The sequence below is a fragment of the Dendrobates tinctorius genome, unplaced genomic scaffold (genome assembly GCF_039654945.1).
Source record: "Dendrobates tinctorius isolate UK_male_01 unplaced genomic scaffold, ASM3965494v1 ptg000016l, whole genome shotgun sequence".
NCBI lineage: Eukaryota > Metazoa > Chordata > Amphibia > Anura > Dendrobatidae > Dendrobates > Dendrobates tinctorius.
Genome location: NW_027361684.1, coordinates 16,913,938 through 16,936,440, shown reverse-complemented (window position 1 = coordinate 16,936,440; position 22,503 = coordinate 16,913,938). Strand labels below are relative to the sequence as shown.

General features: G+C 47.2%; 2 protein-coding genes across 3 annotated transcripts in view; both read right to left on the bottom strand.

The window, feature by feature from the left end:
- Nucleotides 1–3,129, bottom strand: part of RSKR (ribosomal protein S6 kinase related) — a gene marked incomplete at its 5' end in the record, with an annotated part of 33,174 nt that extends 30,045 nt beyond the window's left edge. Inside the window, one exon of the mRNA XM_073565526.1 lies at nucleotides 2,959–3,129. Within this exon, the coding sequence (XP_073421627.1) occupies nucleotides 2,959–3,129 (171 nt within the window). The remainder of the gene's footprint in view (nucleotides 1–2,958) is intronic.
- A 15,651-nt stretch (nucleotides 3,130–18,780) lies between these two features.
- BLTP2 (bridge-like lipid transfer protein family member 2) overlaps nucleotides 18,781–22,503 on the bottom strand; it is a 121,862-nt gene continuing 118,139 nt past the window's right edge. For both annotated transcript variants that reach the window (XM_073565523.1, XM_073565524.1), the window contains exon 39: nucleotides 18,781–20,606. In XM_073565523.1, the coding sequence (XP_073421624.1) occupies nucleotides 20,427–20,606 (180 nt within the window). In that variant the 3' untranslated portion in view covers nucleotides 18,781–20,426. The remainder of the gene's footprint in view (nucleotides 20,607–22,503) is intronic.

Genomic DNA, 22,503 nt, shown 5'->3' with positions numbered 1-22,503 from the left:
GGGTTTAAGTATCTCCATGAGTCTATTAACTGCATAGAATTAAGAATAGTACGCAGTCTCATCAGATCTCTAGGAGAGATAGCGCTTTTTTGTTTGGAAGTGTCCAGCATAGGTTCCATTGCAATGTTTAGGTCTCCTCCGATCAAGAGCACACCCTCTCTAAAGCTCTCTATCTTTTTTAGGGTCGATATTAACCATTTTAACAGTTTTTTATTGGGTGCGTACAGGCTACAAAGAGTCATCAACGAGCCATTGAGTAAACCTTTAACACATACGTAACGCCCTTGAGGATCTATGAGGGATTCTCTGAATTGGAATGAAACTCCCCTCAGTATAGCGATGGAAACTCCCCTCGAACCAGACTGGGTTGAGGTGGCATGGTACCATGTGTCATAGCTTGATCGTTCAAAGTTCGGTAGTCTATTAGGTTTAAAATGGGTCTCCTGGACAAATATCACGTCCGCCTTTTGTTTTTTAAGTCTATGTAGTGTGGGGTGTCTGGAGCTCGGTGAATTTAGGCCATGGGCGTTTAGGGATGCAAAAGTAATTACCTTATCGGTGTCCGGCATAGTGATATAGAACAATCTTGTCTGGTGTTTCCCGTAAAAAGGTGCTGTCTGTGCCTATAGGGATTAGGAGGTGGGAAGGGATAGGAAGAGTGGAAGAAGAGAAAAGTCTAGAAACCATAGAGAGATGGAAAAGGAGGAACATTAGTTTTGTTAACAGAAAACTATATATAACATTTTCATATTCAAACTCAGATAACATATATAATGCGTGGCATTGGTAGCCAGTTTTGGGGAGCACGTTCAACATACAAAGCTATATTTAACTAAGTCGTCCTTGTTGAGCAATGCGTAACAGGAGCTACTTGAAGTAGCGAACAATGGAGCCAAGGACTGAAGGGGAAGGGGTAGAGTGAGACAAATAGCATACTTAGGGCTTCAAGAAGGAAGAAAAGCCGCAACCTGTTTTTGGATCCCTTGACCGAGACTAACAGCGTCCCAGTAGAAAGAATCAAAACAGTTTTCCCTTCCTTAAATGACTAGGAAAAGACAGGCGACAAAATGTAACAAGATTGAGTGCAAATACCACTCAGGTGTCCTCATCAGGTATTTTAGGAGTCGGAGATTTAGCTGACTTTCTCCTCACGCGCTGTGCCCTCGGGGTCGTTTGTTGCCAAGGGACTGGGCTCGGAAGAGGTTGAATCAGCGTCGCAGAACGAAATGTCTCCAGATCCGGGTAGGATTCAAGAGTTATGCCAAGGGTTTTGCAGGCAGCTCTAACATCTGCGGATGACCTGGCGATGATCTTCATGTCTCCTGCCGTCACGTGGACTCCGAAAGGGAATAGCCAACGGAAACGGTGACCCCTCTGCAATATAGCCTCCGTGAAAGGTTTCAACAACATTCATTTTTTCAGAGTAATAGCCGACAGATTCTGAAAGAGCTGGATTCGTGTGCTCTCATAGATGATCTCCTGCTGTTCCCTTGCTCTACGCAGAATCAGATCCTTGACTCGGTAGTCCAGAAAGCGACATAATACATTTCGGGGCGCCTCTCCTTGGGGTGGTTTAGGGCGGAGGGCCCTATGGACCCGGATTAGCTCAATATCTTGGGTATCGTCGTCAGCAAGCAGGCCCCTGAAAATCTCTAATGCAGCTTTGCCCAAAGCCTCAAATGCCACAGATTCGGGAAGGCCTTTAATCCTAATATTGTTCTCGGTTCTCGTGATCTTCCAGGGTATTATGGATCAGATGTAGTTGCTGTTCATGAGTGTTCAGGCTATCAAGCAGCGCATTGGATTGCTGTGAGAATGCAGTTTGGGACAGTTCAAGCGTCTCCAGTCTGTGGCCCTGTTGGGTTAGGTCATGCTTTATCTCTGCCAACTCACGACTAATTGGTTCAAGGGCTTTAATCAATATACGCTTTATGAAGGAGCGGGTAACCATGGGGTCTTTAGACGAGCTCTCTCCATCTGTGTCACTCTCCACCTCGGAGTCAGAATCATCTATGCAGGACAAATCTGTGCGTTTGGCGGGTTTTGTTGAATTTGTTGTAGTGCCCTGTTTCTTTAAAAATTGGTCAACATCAGCTTGGGTAACAGATTTCACAGCTTTAGATGTATTTTTGGGGGGTTTAACACTCGACTTCCCCATAGTGTTGCAGGAATGCTCTGTATAGGAGACTATAGTCAGGTTATGGTGCAATGGCTCCCCTTGCTGGCTAAGGGGTGTTTAATACGACATTGTTTATCAGTAAATGCTTTATGGTATGAATCCGGGTATAATACTGGTAGATCCTACTGGTTAAAGTTGTGGTAAACCAGGATTGGAGAATAAAAAGCTGTACAATCCACTAAGATGAGAGCTTATTATGGTGTGTAGTAAAGCTCTATGCACAGCTTCTCTATTGCCTCCAAAATACACAAGACGTCAGTCCAGGGACACAGCTTGCAATCCCAAAAGCAGCCCGAGCAGTGAGCTAGAGCTTCTCTGAGCAGGGCTATAAAGGGTTAATCTAGGTAACAGTGGCTCTGGTTACTGTCTGTCTCTGCCTTACACAGGCTGATAGCCTTTGATGTTTATGATCCCAGAGCAATTAGGAGAGAAAACAGACCCAGCAATATCAGTTGTCAGCCTGAATTATCAGCAGTTTTAAGTACCAGGGTCAGCGGTGTTGAAGTTCAGTAGCATTTCTGCTGTATCTCCCAACTGCTGTTAGCCTGTGCTCCTCCTGTTAATGGTGGTGGGACAGGAAGTGAGGGCCTCTCCCCCTGCTTCTTTCATCTCTGCTCTCCGCTGAACCACCCCAGACCCTACATGCCCTGTGCACAGCTACTGACGATAGCTCAGTATGTAACTGGAAATATGCGGGCTGGTGATGCTGGGTGTCAGGGAGCAGGGAGGAACCCAGACAGTCCAAGCTGGAGAGGAGAATGGGTGCAGCAGTCACCAACCTGGGGAGAGCGTGCAGAGGTTCGACAGTCTACCAGATCCAAATCCTCCAAGACCCTGATGTTACAGGTTGCAGCTGGTGTATTTTTGATGGCAAAATAGGTGTTCTCCAAGGCTGGATGGCTCGGATGGTGGAGTGTGACAGGGAGCTGTGTTAGATGCGACCTCCCTGGTCAGCGGCCATCTTGGATCTCCAGGAATACCTAATTCTAAACTCATACGAGAATCTTGTTTCTGAAAAAACTTTTTCCACCTAACTTTAAGTAAAAATAAGTTAAGATCCTTAACTGACCTAAATAAATCAAAATCCGTGTTGGGGACAAATGAAAGACCCTTCAAGAAACCATCACATACAGACATTACTGATCAGGCCGCTTTTTTTTAAAGGCTTGAATTTTTAATGAAGGCGACAAATCAACTGAGAGAATAAGTGCAGGTAAAACTGCTCTCTGATATGGGAGCTAATAAAGACCGCTCACGGGTCTTGCTGCCCACCTCAACTAGGCTTATACAGCTGTAAAGTAACTCAGTCTGCATCACTACAATTAATTTCCCTATCAGTACTTGTGCCTGAATTCTGCTTTGCTGCGCTTCAGACATAAGCCCCAACAGAGCCACTGAACATATGCTAAAATGCTGTGTGAACATAGCCTTACTTTACGGGAAAAGTAATACCACTGCCAATACCATCAAATTTAACCTCCAACACTGGTTTATAATGTCACAAATGTCCATTAAAACTTGACTTTTCTTTGTATAATCAGATCTGCTCGGTCATGAATAAAGCCCCCGTTACACACTGCGATATCGCTAGCAATATCGCTGTAAAGTCACCGATTTTGTGACGTTGCAGCGATATTGCTAGCGATATCGCTGCATGTGATACTTACCTCAGACCGGCTCCCCCGCTGGTTATCGCTGATCGCGCGAGAAGCTCTTGGACCATTCCTCGTCGGTCACTTCCTGCTGGGCTTCCTGTGGCGCCAACGAGCGACGCGTGGAGTCGGGCGGGAGGACGCAGGATTGCCGCGTCTGACAGGTAAGTAGCGACCCCCGTCCCCAGCGATGTCGCTGGTGAGATCTGCCTGTGTGGCAGCTCACTAGCGACCACCTAGCGATGCACCAGCGATCCTGACCGCGTCATATCGCTAGTCGGGATCGCTGGTGAGTCGCTAGGTGTAACGGTACCCTAAGTCTTAACTGCAGAGACATCGTGACCGTATCTGTGATTCCTGCTGGGATATCATGTTTTAATTATTTAAGTAACAAAAGTTAAGTATAGCTTTCCTTTGATGCTGGATTAATGTTGTGTCCCTGATTACAAGTCCATATCACAGGAATCATGAAATCAGAGAATTATCAAGAGATTTTAGAGAGAAATGTGCTACCCGATGTAAGAAAACTTGGTTTGAGTAGATGATAATGGGTGCTCCAGGAAGACAATGACTCAAAGCACACATCCAAAAGTACACATCAATGGTTGAAAAACAAAAATGGACGGTTTTAAAATGGCCATCAATGAGTCCTGACCTTAATCCCATTGAAAATCTTTGGGGTGAGCTGCAATCTGCCATTGGGAAAAAGAACCCTGCAAACATTCAAGAGCTTGAACAAACTGCAAAGGAAGAGTGGGAGAAAATACCAGCCAAGAAGTGCAGGAAGCTAATATATGGCTACAAGAAACATTTTGAGTCTGTCATCAATGCCAGAGGGTGTGTAGCCAAGTATTAATTAGGGGTGCCTTTATTGCTGCAAAATGAAAAACTGTTTTGTTGTCATATAAACCAGGGGTCCCCAACCGCCGGTCCGCGGCCCAGCACCGGGCCGCTGCAGTGCCCTTGCCGGTCCGCGGACACAAGGGGAGCCAGGGGCGGTCAGTGGCATAGCGGGGGCTGGGGCGGCGCGCAGCAGTTCTTAGCGGCGGGCAGGGAGCGATCAAGCAGCTCCGCTGCCTGCAAGAGGGAATAGCAGGAGCGGAGCTGCAAGGACCCGTCCAGCTTCCTGCCCGCCGCCCGCGCTTCCTGTCTCTGACTGACACAGAGAGGAGCGCGGCCGCTGCTGTGTCAGTGCGAGGAAGCGCGGGCGGCGGACAGGTGAGAGGAGAGAGGTGGTGTCTGTGTGTATATGTATGTCTGTCTGTGTGTGTATAATGTGTGTACATGTATGTCTGTGTGTGTGTGTTGGTCTGTGTTTGTGTAGCCTGGCCCTGGAGGAGATGGGGACATGAGGAGAAGGCCATGAGGGGAGTGATGGGGTGAAGGCAATGATGGGGAGAAGGGAGTGATGGGGTGAAGGCAATGATGGGGAGAGGGGAGTGATGGGGTGGAGGCAATGATGGGGAGAAGGCAATGATGGGGAGACAGCAGTGATGGGGTGAAGGCAATGATGGGGAGAAGGGAGTGATGGGGTGAAGGCAATGATGGGGAGAAGGGAGTGATGGGGTGAAGGCAATGCTGGGGAGAGGGGAGTGATGGGGTGAAGGCAATGATGGGGAGAAGGCAATGATGGGGAGACAGCAGTGATGGGGTGAAGGCAATGATGGGGTGAAGGCAATGATGGAGAGACGGCAGTGATGGGGTGAAGGCAATGATGGGGAGACAGCAGTGATGGGGTGAAGGCAATGATGGGGAGACAGCAGTGATGGGGTGAAGGCAATGATGGGGAGATGGCAGTGATGGGGAGAAGGCAGTGATGGGGTGAAGGCAATGATGGAGAGACGGCAGTGATGGGGTGAAGGCAATGATGGGGAGAAGGGAGTGATGGGGTGAAGGCAATGATGGGGAGATGGCAGTGATGGGGTGAAGGCAGTGATGGGGAGAAGGCAATGATGGGGAGATGGCAGTGATGGGGTGAAGGCAATGATGGGGAGATGGCAGTGATGGGGTGAAGGCAATGATGGAGAGATGGCAGTGATGGGGTGAAGGCAATGATGGGGAGAGGGGAATGATGGGGTGAAGGCAATGATGGGGAGACAGCAGTGATGGGGAGAAGGCAATGATGGGGAGATGGCAGTGATGGGGTGAAGGCAATGATGGAGAGATGGCAGTGATGGGGTGAAGGCAATGATGGGGAGAGGGGAATGATGGGGTGAAGGCAATGATGGGGAGACAGCAGTGATGGGGAGAAGGCAATGATGGGGAGAAGGGAGTGATGGGGTGAAGGCAATGATGGGGAGAAGGGGGTGATGGAGCACTTATTCAAAACCTATGGTGAGTTGAGTCACATTATAAATGTTATTTAATTATAAGTATGCACTGCTACACTACAACCGTGTCCATAGCCCCGCCCCCTTATGACCAAAGCCCCGCCCCTGCCACACCTCCATCCCCGCCCTGCCGGGCCATGGAAGAATGGTCTTGCTTGAAACCGGTCCCCGGTGCAAAAAAGGTTGGGGACCACTGATATAAACCAAAATGTGAAATTCTTTATGCAACCACAGATACCGTGTCCGGTGGACTCAAATGCAGAGGGACCATCCAGCTTGTTATCAGCGAGCTTGCATCTCTGCCGGTATGAGGACTGCATTAATGCCTATAGCACTGGCAGCTTTCACATCTGGAAAATAACTATCAATGCTAGACATTACATAAAAGGTTTAGAATAACATATGATCCCCATTCATAAATCTATTTCCGGGAAGGTGTTGCAAATTTCAGTGGGACAACACTAAACCACATACTGCACCGATGACAACATCATGGCTTCACAGAAAGAGTTTGGGTGGTGAATGAACAGGCCGCCTGCAGTCCTGACCTTCCACCAACAGAAAACATTTGGTGCATTATGAAATGAAAAATTCAGCAAAGAGGACTCCAGACGGTGGACCAGCTAAAACACTACATCATACATGAATGGGACAACATTCCTCTTCCCCAACTCCAGCAATTGTCTCCTCGCTCCCAAAACTGTTTTAGAAAGAGGGGATGCTACACAATGGTAGACATGGCAATATCCCAACTTTTTTTTTAATGAGTTTTTATTTTTTTCAAATTAAATGGCAAAATGTCAATTATCACCTTCTAATCTGTGATCTATGCTGTTGTGAATAAAATATGGCTACGAGAGATTTCCAAATCATTGCATTCTTGTTTTACTTTTTACACAGAATCCAACTTTTATTGGAATTAGTAAACTTTTTTCATAATTTTGTACACAGTATTCAAGCAATAGACTTCTTTACATTTAGAAGTGTCTTAAATAGTAATGCAACTTTTTATTTTTTTTAAATAATTTTATCTAGAATGGAAAGTTATGAAACCTTCCAAATCACTTTAATTGAATTTGTCCTCATTCCAGTACAAAAATTGCACATAAGTAGCTACCAAATCCCTGCTTTTCCCCATTTGATTTCCCTTTCTTTAGCTGTACTCCTACTCTTGTTGAGGTCAGATGATGGCAGAAAAGGGTCAGCACCTGTCTCCTCACAGAAATGCAAGCTTGTAACCCCTGTTGGAGGAAAAGTTGCAAAAATCTAGAAGAGAGGTTAGCTACACTGAAGATAATTAAGGAAGGTGAAGAGTTCTTAGAGCAGAATTATCTCTTCATGTTACAGAAAGAGAAGAAATTTGAAGTGCATCTGAAGAAACAGAGGAATGGAAGCATGTGACCCAGAGAAGCAGGAGGATCAGGAGGCAGTCAGCACCCATACTACTCAGGAAACAGTACCAGGCTCTTACGCAGGAGAACGATGAAGAAATAAAAGATAAGACTTTACCCACAAACATAACATAGTTGGATTGGTAACATAACATAGTTATTAAGGTTGAAGGGAGACTTTAAGTCCATCTAGTTCAACCCATATCCTATCCTAACTTGCCCTAACATGTTGATCCAGAGGAAGGCAAAAAAAACCCATGTGGCAACAGTAAGCTTCACATTGGGGAAAAAAATTCCTTCCCGACTCCACATACGGCAATCAGACTAGCTCCCTGGATCAACGCAATATTAAGGAGACTAGTGTATATACCCTGTAATATTATACTTTTCAAGAAAGGCATCCAGTCCCTTCTTAAATTTTAGTAGTGAATCACTCATTACAACATCATATGGCAGAGAGTTCCATAGTCTCACTGCTCTTACAAAGAACAACCCTTTAGGCTATGTGCCCACATTGCGTGTTAAAACGCACACTAAAAACCAGACTCCTTCCCAGAAATCTCGCGTTTTTTTCCGCGCGATTTCACCGCGATTCTGTTTGCGATTTTCTCAAGCACTTTCCAAGCGATTTGAAGCATCGCTTGGAAAGTGATTGACAGGTTGGTCACACTCGTCAAACATAGTGTTTGACAAGTGTGACCAGCTTTTTACTATTGAGGCCGCCTATGCGGCCTCAATAGAAAAAGATAAAATGTTAAAAAAATAAAAAATCGGGGTATATTTACCTTCCGACGTCCCGCGCTGCCATCCCGGGCCACAGCGTTCCCAGCGATGTTTTGCGAGACCTGTGATGACGTTGGTCTCGCGTTGCTATAGCGATCTCGCGAGACCGCTAGAGTCACGCGAGACTACGTCATCACAGGACCTTGCCGCAAAGCATTACTGGGAACGCTGAGGCCGGGAAGGCAGCGCGGGACGTCGGAAGGTAAATATACCCCGATTTTTTATTCTTTTTTTTACAGGAGTATGGTACCCAGGGCCTGGAGGACAGTCTCCTCTCCTCCACACATGAGACGCTTAACTTCCCGCATGGTGGGCATAGCCACATGCGGGAAGTAAGCGATTCTCATGCATTCCTATGGGTGCGGAATCGCGGCAATTCTTTGCGATTCCGCACAAAAGAATGACCATGCTGCGATTTTTTCTGCGATGCGATTCCACCGTGGAAAAAAGCGCAGCATTAGCACAGCATGTGCGGAATGCCATAGGAATGCATGGGGGGGCGTTCTGTACACGATTTTTAAACGTTTCCGCAGCGTTTTCGCGCCGAAAATCGCGGCAAAAACACTTAAAAATCGCATTGTGGGCACACAGCCTTAGAGTCCTCCTGGATGGAGAAAGAAAAATGTTGTGAAGAAGAAACAGAGAGTGGTGGTCATGCAGACCGGATATAACCTCAAGAGAAATGTGTTGTCTTCCAGGTGCATAAATTAAATGTGTGACAGGATATCAGGACTCTTCAGACCTACAGATGACTACCCATTCCTGATAATACATCTGGGGACAAATGACACCGCAAGAAACGACCTGGAAACCATCTGCAGTGACTTTGAAAACTTAGGTAAGAAAGTGAAAGAACTGGGAGCGCAGGTGGTCCTCTCTTCCATCCTCCCAGTGGATGGCCATGGAACAAGGAGATGGAATAAGATTCTGCAGGTGAACAACTGGCTACGTCGATGGTGCCGTCAGCAAGGATTTGGATTTCTGGATCACGGAGTGAATTACCTATACGATGGACTACTTGCTAGAGATGGGGTGCACCTTACGAAGACTGGAAAACATGTATTTGGAAGTCGCCTTGCTACAATTATGAGAGCTTTAAACTAGACCAATGTGGTAAGGGAAGCAAAAGGCCAGAAAAAGCCATACACCTGACAAATACTATTGAGGATTCTGCTATCAGAAGTGGGAGGGAAGAACAAAGACAAAAAAATCTAAATAATAAAAATATTGGAGAAAGAGAAACCAATCACAAACTAAAATGTTTCTATACTAATGCACAAAGCATGGGCAACAAACAAGGAGAACTGGAACTACTAACGCAGGAAAAGAAATATGTCATTGGAATCACTGAAACTTGGTGGGACAATACACATGATTGGAATACAAGGCTAGAAGGATGCAACTTATTTGCAAGAAACACTTGATAAATGAGGAGGTGTCGGATTGTATGTTAGAAAAGCGTATATCTGCACAGAGATTGAAGCTTCAGAGACTGGGAGTTCTGTGGAAACTGGGTAAGAATACATGGAGATAACGGAAATGACACCATTGTAGGCATTTACTACAGGCCGCCTGTGCAAGCTGAAGATATGGATGAATTCTTTAGGCATCAAATGGCCAAGTTCTCCAAAAATATGACATAGTTGTCATGGGAGATTTCAACTATCCTGACATTTGTTGGGAATCTCTAAAAACGAACAGATCAAGAAAATTCTTAATCTCTCTTGCTGACAAATTTATCTTCCAAAAGGTAGGGGAAAAAACAAGGGGATCTGCTACCTTGGATCTAATACTAATTCTCTAAAAGAGAATTGGAGGGATCCAATGGCTGGATATCCTTAAGAACAAAAATGCCTGGGAAGGGTGGGAAATCTTGAAAAACCACCATGGTTACTTACCGGTAGCCGGTTTTTCCGGAACCCATGACAGCACCACATGAGAGAGGGATCCGCCCCGCCAGGACAGGAACCTACTGAGACATAAGGGGCGGCACCTCTCCCCCGCTTCAGTTGGGTTACAGAGCATTGAGAGGACTTCCCGGTTAGTTACATGTTTATCCAACACCACAACACTCAAAACACCCTACTAATTGTGCACACCATACAGTGAAAAAGGGGGGGAATGTACGGGTGCTGTCATGGGTTCCGGAAAAACCGGCTACCGGTAAGTAACCATGGTGGTTTTCCCTTCACCCATGACAGCACCACATGAGAGATTTTTGGAGACTTCGAAACACCTTAGGGAGGGACCACCGCTTGCAGCACCCTTCTACCAAAGGTTAAGTCAGCAGAGGAGGATAGATTTAATCTATAGTGCTTAAAGAAGGTTGAAGGTGAGGCCCAGGTAGCGGCCTTACAAATTTGTTCGATTGATACCTCTGCCTTTTCAGCCCAGGAGGTCGCCACGGCTCTGGTGGAATGAGCTTTGATGCCGTCAGGAATCGGGATACCACTAGCTGAATAGGCTACACTAATGGCTTCCCTGATCCATCTAGCAATAGTCCCTTTTGAAACCCCATAGCCTTTCCTGGCACCCTGAAAAGCTACGAATAGGGACTGTGACCTCCTCCACTGGCTAGTGGCAGATATATATTCTACAAGAGCTCTTTTAACATCCAGACTATGGAATTTTTCCTCCCCCAGATTTTTTGGATTTTCGCAAAAGGATGGAAGAACAATTTCCTGACCCCGATGGAAATCTGACACTACCTTGGGCAGATAACTGGGGTCTGTTCTTAACACTACCCTATCCTGAAAGACTTGCGTATAAGGAGGATTTACTGAGAGAGCCTGTAAGTCGCTTATCCTGCGGGCTGATGTGAGGGCTACTAACAGGATCGTTTTTAGGGTCAAAAACTTTAGGGGTAGCTGATGTAATGGCTCATACGGTTCTTTTGTAAGGGCTTCTAACACCAGGTTTAAATCCCAGGGGGCTATTCTAGGTATTGGAATAGGTCTAGCTCTATGGCAGGATTTAATAAATCTGGCTATCCACCTATCTGATGCCAGTTTGCAATTGTAGAGCGCCCCTAGTGCCGACACCTGAACCTTAAGTGTGTTTACTGCTAACCCCATCTGCAACCCAGATTGTAAGAACTCTAGGATGTCACTAATCGGAGGTTCTTTCCCTAACGGCTTACCCAAGAACTGTAGGAACTTATCCCATGTTCTGCCGTAGATGTTAGTAGTCACCGGTTTCCTGCTTTTTTGCAGAGTGGCCACCAGCCCAGGGGAGAACCCCCTATCTATTAAAAGCGACCTTTCAAATTCCACGCCGTCAGATGGAATCCTTTGACCTGAGCGTGTAATATTGGACCCTGAGCTAGTAGGTCCGGGATTTCTGGCAGAACCCAAGGATCGGAGAGGGACATCTTCCGTAGCAGAGCGAACCAGGGCCTTTTTGGCCAAAATGGAGCTATTAGAATCACCCTGGCTTGATCGTTTCTGATTTTTCTTACCACAGTCGGGATCAGAGCTACTGGGGGGAACGCGTAAGCCAGTCTGAAGTTCCACTGGATGTGCAATGAGTCCACTGCCCATGGGTTTTCCCTTGGGTTTAGAGAGCAGAACCTTTCTGTTTGCCTGTTGTGCTTGTTTGCAAAGAGGTCTATCACCGGTTCCCCCCAAAGCTGAATTAACTTTTGAAAAATGGATCGGTTTAGTGCCCATTCTCCTTGCCTCAGGGTATTGCGACTCAGGAAATCTGCCTCTATGTTTTCTGCCCCTTTTATGTGTAGGGCTGTCACGGAGTGTAGGTGATCCTCTGCCCTGCTCAGAATGTTTGTTGCTGCATCCATTAAGGAGTGTGATCTTGTCCCTCCTTGGTGGTTGATGTATGCCACTGCTACCTTGTTGTCTGACATGATGCGTACATCTTGACCCTGGAGTAGCGGAATGAAGTGGTTTAGGGCCTTGCCCACTGCACACAGTTCTCTCAGGTTGGAGGATGCCTTCCTTTCTTGAGGTGTCCAGGAACCCTGACCTATGAGGCCCCTTAGGTGTGCCCCCCACCCCGAGGAGCTTGCATCTGTTAAAATTATATCTGTCGCCTGTCTGTCCCATGGTATTCCTAAGGTCAGATTTGTCTCGTTCAACCACCAGTTGAGAGAGTCTCTGGTTTTTAAGGAAAGCTCCAGCTTTCCTTCCAAACGCCCTCTTAGCGATCTTTGTGCTCTTAGTATCTCCCACTGGAGTTGCCGGGTGTGAAACTGAGCCCACCTGACCGCCGGAATACAGGATGTTAGGGTACCTAGCAGGGACATTGCTTTTCTTAATGTCATACATGGTTGGTTTCGGCCTGCCAAGGCCAGATTTTGCACCTTCTCTATCTTGGACTCTGGGAGCAGACACTCTTGCCTTTCTGAGTCCAGTATAAATCCTAGGAAGGTCTGTTTCTTTAGGGGTTGTAATTTTGATTTTTTGAAATTGACTATCCACCCTAACTCTTGCAAGGTGTTGATCACCTGAGTCAGCTGTGCTGTACAGTGGTCCTCTGAACTGCCCACTATAAGAAAATCGTCCAGGTATGGTATTATGACCGTATCGTGAATCCGGAGAAAGGCTGTCACTTCCGCTATGACCTTGGTGAAGACCCTCGGGGCTATGGATATGCCAAACGGAAGAGCCCTGAACTGAAAGTGCCTTAGTGTGCCCTGAATATAAAGCGCTACCCTCAGGTATTTCTGGTAATCTGGATGGATAGGGATGTGGTAATATGCATCCTTTAAATCGACTACGGCCATGAAGCAATCTTGATGTAGCAGCTTCACTGCCGTAGTTACTGATTCCATCTTGAAGGTCGGGTTCTTTATCCATAGATTGAGGCGTCTGAGATTTATGATTGTCCTGAACGACTGATCCGGTTTTTTTATTAGGAAAAGGGGTGAATAAAACCCCTTTCCTTCCTGTAAGCGTGGCACCTCGGACAGTACCCGCTTGTCTATCAGGCTCAGGATTTCTGTTTCTAAGGCCAGTTGTTCTTCGGTCATCTTCCTGATAGGTGTGATGACGACCACGGATTTTGGCTGACGAATAAAGGGGATTTTCAGGCCTTCTTTTAGGATGCTCAGAATCCAGGTGTTGGAGGAGATCTTTTCCCAGGCCTGGAAAAAGAGTGCCAATCTCGCTCCTACTGGAATACTGGCGTCACTGTGGTGACTTTTTGGAGGTGGAGGTGCCTCCACCAAACATAAACCCTGATTCTTTCTTCTTTTTATCCTCCCATCTTCTCCTGTCAGCGGGAGGACGTCCTCTATTGAATCTTCCCCTCCGAAAGGGCTGTCTCCTCTGATCCATAGGGAATCTGGGGAAGCCTTTTTTCTTATCGCCTGCTTTCTCCAGAATATCATCCAAGTTTTTGCCGAACAGGAATCGGCCATCGCAGGGGAGAGAGCACAATTTGGTCTTGGACTGAAGGTCACCCGGACAGCCTTTAAGCCATAACGCGCGTCTAGCAGCATTTGATAGTGACGCTGCTCTGGCTGTTAATCGCATAGAGTCCGCCGAGGTATCTGCCAGAAAAGCCGCTGCCCCGTGCAAGAGATACATGTCTGATAAGATCTTCTCTCTTGGGACCCTTGACGCCAGCTTCTCTTCTAACTGCTGCAGCCAGATCATGAGGGAGCGTGCCGTGCAGGTGCCCGCTATCGCCGGCTTAAGACCTCCTGCTGTTGCTTCCCATGCGTGCCTCAAATATGAGTCCGCTTTTTTGTCTAGCGGGTCTCTAAGAACCCCTGCGTCTTCCAAGGGCAGGGCCGACCTTTTGGAAGACCTGGACACCGCTGCATCTATTTTTGGGACTTTGTCCCATATTTCCGTATCCTTGTATTCAAAGGGGTATCGCCTCTTAGAAGCAGATGGAAGGGCCCCCGATTTTTCAGGCTTTTTCCACTCCTTCTCAATAAGCGCCTGGATTTTCGCGTTTACTGGGAAGGTTCGTTTTTTCCTCTCCTGAAGCCCCCCAAACATGACGTCCTCTAGGGTTTTGGCCGCCCTTTCTTCCTGTAGGCCCATTGTGGTTCTAATGGCCTTTAGGAGGGCATCTGTATCTTCTACAGGGAAACATGGCTTACCCCCTGTGTCACTATCTGAGGAGTCTGAGGAGGATGATTTTTCCGCCTGAGATGATACTGATGCGGAATCTGAGGGGGAACTAGGGAAATCCTTCCTGCTTTTTTTCCCTTTTTTCAATAAGGACTTAATTGAGCCTTCCATTTCTGACCTGAGGGCAGATATTAGATTGGCTGCGAAACTAGGTGCTTCCTCCGCCATAGTTCGCTGAATGCACGAAGCACAGAGATCTTTTTGCCAGTCTCTTGCTAGGGGAGATTTACATATAGCACAATCCCTATTGTTCTTCTTGCTTCCTGCTTTTCTGGGCCTTTCCTACAGGGTGAAGCATACAATAGAAAAACCCCCTATTAACATACTGCTGACATTCACGAAGATCACTCACCACCCGTAATCAAGGGTACCGGATTTGGAGGCTGCGTCGGAGCACCTGACCCGCGCTCTTTGGACCTTGAGGAGTGCCCCGACCTGCGGCTGGGGCGACTGCTGCTTGAATGGCTTCCATGCTTTCTGCCAGAGGGCTGTGAGGGAGGCAGGGACGCTGAACGTTCCTGCTCGGACTCCATCTTGCACCGCCGATCTACCGCTGTCTTCCCCTTTAAATCTGCATGCCTCCGCCTGGTGAGCGTCTTCCTCCCCTCCCCCCTGCGACCGCCGGCCCAGCGCTTCAGAAAGCCGGCCGGCGTCGCACCCGGCGCCATTACACCGTCGCCTTCTGCTGACGTCAGCCGGCGCACCCAGCATTCCAAGCGCCGCTGACGTCAGCGGCCGGAAGACGCCAGCGTCTCTCCCCTGCCACGGGGATCGAGATGCGGCGTGCGCGAGGGGAGGGCGGCGCGGTGGGGGCTTCCCGGAGCCACCGGGATCCCATCCACGCCCGCACGAACCCGGAGCCCCAGGGACCCCGGGGACTGCGCTTCCAGGACCCGACGGCCGGCGCTACAGGTAAGCTACCTGTTCTTCCCGCGCCGGGACGGGCCTGGGTCTTCTTTCTCTTCGCCCATGACAGGCACCGCCACAGTGGGATTCCTTCCAGGACAGGAACCCAACTGAAGCGGGGGAGAGGTGCCGCCCCTTATGTCTCAGTAGGTTCCTGTCCTGGCGGGGCGGATCCCTCTCTCATGTGGTGCTGTCATGGGTGAAGGGAAAATAGGGATTTTTGTGCACTCACCGTAAAAACCCTTTTCTCCATGGCAATCATTGGGGATACAGACAGTGGGTGTTATGCTGCTTGCCACTAGGAGGACACTAAGTAAACACAGAAAAAAGTTAACTCCTCCCCTGCAGTATACACCCTCTCGCTAGCTGGGAATTCCCCAGTTCGGTGAAAAAGCAGTAGGAGCATTAAGCAAATGACACTAACCGTCAAAACCTAAGAATGCTACAGTGAGCGATTAGGGTGGGTGGGTGCTATGTCCCTCAATGATTGGCTCGGAGAAAAGGATTTTACGGTGACTACACAAAAATCCCTATTTCTTCTACGTCTCATTGGGGGACACAAACAGTGGGACGTCCTAAAGCAGTCCCTGGGTGGGGAACATACAATTGCTAATACCCCATGTACCACTGACTCAACACTGTGGTACTGCCGATTGCAGGATGCGTCTGGGAAGAGCTTCATCCGCAGAGGCCTGAGAATGAATTTGGTAATGTTTGGAAAGGTATGCAGGATGGACCAGGTCGCAGCCTTGCAGACAGGCCTGAGAATGAATTTGGTAATGTTTCGTAAAGGTATGCAGACTGGACCAAGTCGCAGCCTTGCAGACCTGTTTTGCCGACTCCTGGTGCCGAATTGCACAAGAGGCGCACACTGAGCGAGTAGAATGCGCATTAATCCCTGCTTGGACAAGTGTGCCCCTGACACGGTAGGATTCCTGAATAGCTCGGCGAATCCACCTGGCTAGCGTGGCTCTTGAAGCGGCTAGACCCTTCCTATGTCCCTCTGGAAGTACGAACAGGGCATCTGACTTGCGGAAGGGAGCCGTCCGCGAGATGTACCGTCTCAGAGCCCTAACCACATCCAGAGTGTGGAGGGCCTTCTCAATGCACTGGACTGGTGCGGACAGAAGGAAGGCAAAACAATTTCCTCATTGAGATGAGAGGAAGACACGATTTTAGGCAGGAAAGACAGGGACGTTCTGAGAACTGCCTTGTCTTGATGAAAAGTCAGGCACGGAGAATGGCAGGACAGGGCTGCCAATTCCGAGACTCGTCTGATTGACGTAATTGCCACAAGACCACTTTCCAAGAAAGAACAGTCAGCGGCACGTCTTGCAGTGGTTCAAAGGGAGCCTCCTGTAAGTTCTGAGCACCAATTTAAGGTCCCATGATTCCAATGGTCTTTTATAGGGAGGCGCCACATGGGAAACTCCCTGAATGAATGTCTTCACCTGAAGTTTGGTGGCAATTTTCCGTTGAAATAGCCCTTGAGCTAACTAAGCGCGAGGCCTGACCTTAATCCAGATTGTAGAAATTCCAATATGGAAGAAATAGAAAAACACCAGATGGGATCGACCATGGTCCTTGCACCACAAGAAGAAGGGTTGTTTTTTTTTAAGTGCGATGATAAATGCGCATGGACACTGGCTTCCTAGCATTAATCATGGTAGAGACCACACCGGGAGAAAAAAACAGCCTATCCTATAATCCAAGATTCAACGGCCACGCCGTCAAAGACAGGGCCCTGGTCTGTTGGTGAATCGGGCCCTGTGAGGGTAGATCCATGTGATCTGGAAGTCACCAGGGAACGTCGGCGACTAGTTGTACCAGGTTGCGTACCATGGCCTGCGCGACCAATCTGGTGTGACTAGGATCACTGGTACTCCCTCTGCTCTATTTTTCTTGATGACCCTCGGGAAGAGGGGAAGAATGCACGGGAGCCGGAACCGGTGCCATGGCAGAACTAGGGAGTCCGCTCCAAAGGCGCATGGAGTGCGCGATCGGGGAATGAATTGAGGAACCTTGTTGTTTAGTCTTGAGGCCATAAGATCCACATCCGGAGTCCCCCAGCGATAGCAAATCTGTTGAAAAAATTTTCCTGATGAAGAGACCACTCTCCCGAGGCAAGGCCTTGGCGACTGAGAAAATCGACCACCCAATTGTTCACACCCGGGGTGTGGAATGTTGAGATGGGCGAATGGTTGGTCTCGGCGCAATGGAGGATGTGACTCACTTCGTGCTTGGCCATCCTGCTCAGAGTACCCCCCTGACGGTTGATATACGCCACAGCCATGGTGTTGTCGGAATGGATCCTGATGAGGTGACCTGCGAGGAGATGGTGGAAACTCAGTAGAGCTAATCTGATCGCTCGAATGTCTAAGATGTTGCTGGGGAGACGTGACACTCGAATTAATGAACGACCCTGAGCCGTGTGGTGACTAAGAAAACCGCACCCCTGCCCAGAAGACTGGCATCGAAGGTCAGCACCCACCGTCGTACTGGGAGAGAGAACGTCCCTCAACTCAGGGAGGATTTCAGTGTCCCCCGCTTGGGGGCTCGTCTGACCCATGTCCTATGAGGAACGGTTGCAGGATTTGGGAATGTTTAGCTTGCAAAAGAGAAGACTGAGAGGAGACTTAATAGCTGTCTACAAATATCTCAAGGGCTGTCACATTGTCGAAGGATCATCTTTATTCTCATTTGCACAAGGAAAGACTAGAAGCAATGGGATGAAACTGAATGGGAGGAGACACAGATTAGATATTAGAAAAAACTTTTTGACAGTGAGGATGATCAATGAGTGGAACAGGCTGCCGCGAGTTCTCCTTCCATGGAAGTCTTCAAACAGAGGATGGACAGACATCTGTCTGGGATAATTTAGTGAACCCTGGTTTGAACAGGGGGTTGGACCAGATGGCCAAGGAGGTCACTTCCAACTCTACCATTCTATGATTCCTCCTCTGAGTTTTGTGCTTAAAATCTTTTAATTTACATGCTAATTTTTTTCATAAGCATTTAGACAAATCCCTTGATAAAGTTATTTGCAAAGCTTTATAACTTTCCTTACTGGGCAAAATAAAAAAAAAGTTTATATGGCGCCACTCACACTGGAGTGGTGCTTGAAGACAATCTAACTAAAGAAGTCTCAAGGTAGAACTTTCCTGCCTCCTTCTTTGGGTAATGCAGTATTAACTATGGCTTAGAGGGGTCTAATAACGCCCTAGTGTTAATCCATAAAATGAAAAGTGATTCGTAGGAAGAACCCCGCTCCTCCCGTTTTGGACAGGAGACCTGGCTTCTGGATTTAGCTTTCTCCTCCCAGTTACTTGGTTTATTATACAGTTATATAATGGAATTAATAATCCACTGTACACCATTTTACTCAAGAGTAATCACATGAGATTATCAGATTTACTAAACAGAAGACACAGCACACAGTTGTTGTAAAAGTAACAATTTGCATTTTAATCATTGTTGGTGGAGAGCAATCCGTACCAAAAAGTGCAAATGTCCGCAGATGAGAGCAGGATTTTATACACCTATGTAGCAGCAACAACTGCACCCAGCCCGCCTCAATGCATATAAATATATATATACATTTATAAAAAGATAAACGCCACCTCTAGGAATCATCGGACACCAAAACAAATAGATGGCTTGTGACAAAACAAAATTCATTTCCATGTGTGTGGCTGAAAACTACTCTGGAAATATCCGACTCAAACCTGCCAAAATAAAAACCAGGGGGAAGGTGCATAAAGTAGGAAAAAAATAAGGCAATGAATCGTCAAACTGGACAATAACATGTGGATTATTAGATACAAATGAACTTCTGGAAAAATAAATATTTGCTTTGTCATCAGGAAGCAATAATCAGATTTATGAAATACTTCTCGTATGAAGATCCATCTTGCAGCAACAGAGTTAAGTGCGAGGTAAGAGAGCTGACGCAACAGTAGCAAAAGTGGTTTAAGTAAGAGCTTACGGATCACATTTTGGGCTCAAAGTACTTGTGTATCACGGATTCTGTCTCACCATTGAAATGATTAGTCTGTTAGGTGACTGGGAGAGTATGCAGCAGATGCTGTGTAACCTAGACCCTCACTGACGCATTTCACATAGGAGTTCTGTAGACTTCCCTCCTCCACGGCATCACGTAAGTTACGGACCTTATTCATTATTAGTAAATGTATTTTTAAGAAATCTTTGTCCCCTGCAGCTGTCACTAATAGGTTAGAGTGGACACATCGCTGCAGTCTTAGGCTAGGCTCACACTAATACAGAGCTCTCCGTTGAGCACGACGTTGGATGGTTTCTATCGGAATCCCCGAAAAACTAGATCCCAACGGGAACCCGAACGGAACATTCGCTTAAATAAAGACGTCTGGTATCCATCCTGGCAATATTTGTCCGTTTTGATTTCTATAAAACATGGCCATGTTTTGTGCATGATGCAAAATCAAATACTGTTAGGCCAGACAAGCTTCATTTACGTGAATGGATCCGTCCAGGTTCCAGTCAGAATTCAATTTTTTAAGGATTCTGACAAATATTCCGACGTCGTGCTCATTGGAGAGCTTTGCACTAATGTGCATGGAATCCTATACTGGCTCTCCTGATCCTATACCTCTATCATACAGTCCTTCAGATTAGCCTTTGCTTTTGGTTGGACAGTTGCCACAGGCACATGAAAACGGAATATTGCATCTTGTATGAGCCACATCTAGTGTGGTCTCCGGTCAATCACTGATCATTATGACATTCACTGAATGTACTTTCTAATTTACACACCCGGCAGATACGTGAGCTCTAGTTGTACTGTCTCAAGAAAGAAGATCTATAGTAAGGCGCTGTCATCCTGTACCATCCCTGTCATCAGTACTGCAGCATAGATAGAGACTTAATGCCCCACATTTAATTCACTTGTTGCCCTAGGAAAGAACAAAATCCCCAATATCTTCTCTTGGACAGCTAATCCAGTGTCTTGCCAGGGACAGGAAACCTCACGTGTAGCTTCTAGCACAGATAAACCTTGAAGCTACAGTTTTCTAATTCCTCCACAAGGGCCTGCAAAAGTCCAGTTTTCACAATTTCCTCCTGCTGAATATGGATTTCTTTCCAGTGTTCTTATCACCAATGCTGAGTCCAATCAGCAGCCGAGCTTTCTCGTCCTCTTCCTGCTGATTCATGTCTGTCTTTGCCTCACTTTTGCCTTTTGTTTCTGCACCAGCGGCCGGTTTAAGACGCAGCTTCTCTTTAATGACCTGCATGATAGAGTATAAAGCACATAAGCCGATAGAGGGTTCAAGGAAAGCTATTATCCTGTTTTTGCATTTTATGTATTTTTAAACATTTTTGGCATTTTTTGGGGGTTTTTAACATGATGTTTATTAAAAAAAAACCCTAATAACCTTGCAATTTTCACACTGGCCACTTTCAGGAAGAGTTTTCAACAGTTTCCTTATCCTCAGAGGCAGGATTACAATATCAGGTAACACCCTCTATACACATCCACCAATCACATTAGGTGCTCCCCCTCCCATCACAATGACCTATGCACACACTCATTTGATTCTTTAATACAAAAGATAGGTTAATAGTCTCAGCTATGTACACGTGTTGTTTCCTAAAACAAAAGTTAAAACAGCCTCAGTGGGCAGTGTGAAAATTTCAAGATTTCTATTTTCTTATACAGACTGTGATATGGAAAAATGGCAAAAGTTTAAAAACACGATTTTTTGTTGCTTACTGTAAAATCTGTTTCTCGGAGCCTTCATTGAGGGACACAGGAACCATGATATACTGATTGCACCGGATTGGCCCAGGAGGTCTTGGCCTGGATCATGGTGTGAATCACCCAATATGAAAATCTGGACGCTCTCAGTACCGCGGTTTCAACAGCCACGCCGTTAAATTGAGTGACCAAGAATTCTGGTGGCAGATCGCTCTTTGGGACAGCAGATCCGGTCTGCCTTGGAGCCTCCAGGAGGTGTCCGCGAGAAGATTGACGATCTCTGCGAACCAAGACCTTCTGGGCCAATCCGGTGCGACGAGTATGTCATGGTTCCTGTGTCCCCAATGAAGCGATAAAAGGAGATTTTTGTGTACTCACCATAAAATCTCTTTCTCTTAGCCTCTAATTGGGGGACACAGAACCATGGGTGTTATGCTGCTGTCCACTAGGAGGCGACACTATTCATAATCTGAAAAAGATTAACTTTGGCTCCTCCTCTGCAGTATACACCCCTGGACGGCGTCAGCCTTCTCCAGTTTTGTGCAAAAGCATTAGGAGGAACATAACCAAATAACATAACCATGCCTGTAAGAAGGCTACTATGTACGAGCTCAAAGAACAATATGAGAACTCAACCGTAAACAACGGCCCATAAGGGCAACAGGGTGGGAGCTGTGTCCCCCAATTAGAGGCTAAGAGAAAGAGATTTTAAGGTGAGTACACAAAAATCTCCTTTACTCTGTCACCTCATTGGGGGACACAGAACCATGGGACGTCCCAAAGCAGTCCCTGGGTGGGAAGCAATGGACGAATATTGTGCTAGCAGGTCCCTAAATTTGGGGCACTGCCGCCTGCAGAACCAGTCTACCCAGGCTCGCATCCGCTGAGGACTGGGTATGAACACTGTAGTGTTTCGTAAACGTGTGTAGGCTAGTCCAAGTGGCCGCCTTACACACTTGTTGTGCCGAAGCCTGATGCCGAATGGCCCAGGAGGCCCCTACTGCCCGTGTAGAGTGTGCCGTGATACCGGCCGGAAGAGGGGAACTGTTAAGTTGGTAGGCCTCATGTATGGTGGACTTGATCCACCTGGCAAGGGTAGCCTTGGAAGCCGGCAGTCCCTTGCGACTACCTTCTGGAAGAATGAAGAGGAAATCAGAATTCCGGAAAGGTGCAGTCCTGGACACGTAAATCCGCAATGCTCTGACGTGGTCAAGCGTTTGCATAGACTTCTCCACTCTATGAACCGGAACCGGGCAAAGGGATGGCAGTGAAATCTCCTCATTGAGGTGAAAGTTGGACACAAGCTTTGGAAGGAAGGATGGTACAGTGCGGAGAACCACCTTGTCCTGGTGAAAGGCTAGGAAAGGCCGTCTGCAGGAAAGTGCTGACAATTCCGACACTCTGCATAACGAGGTGATCGCCACTAG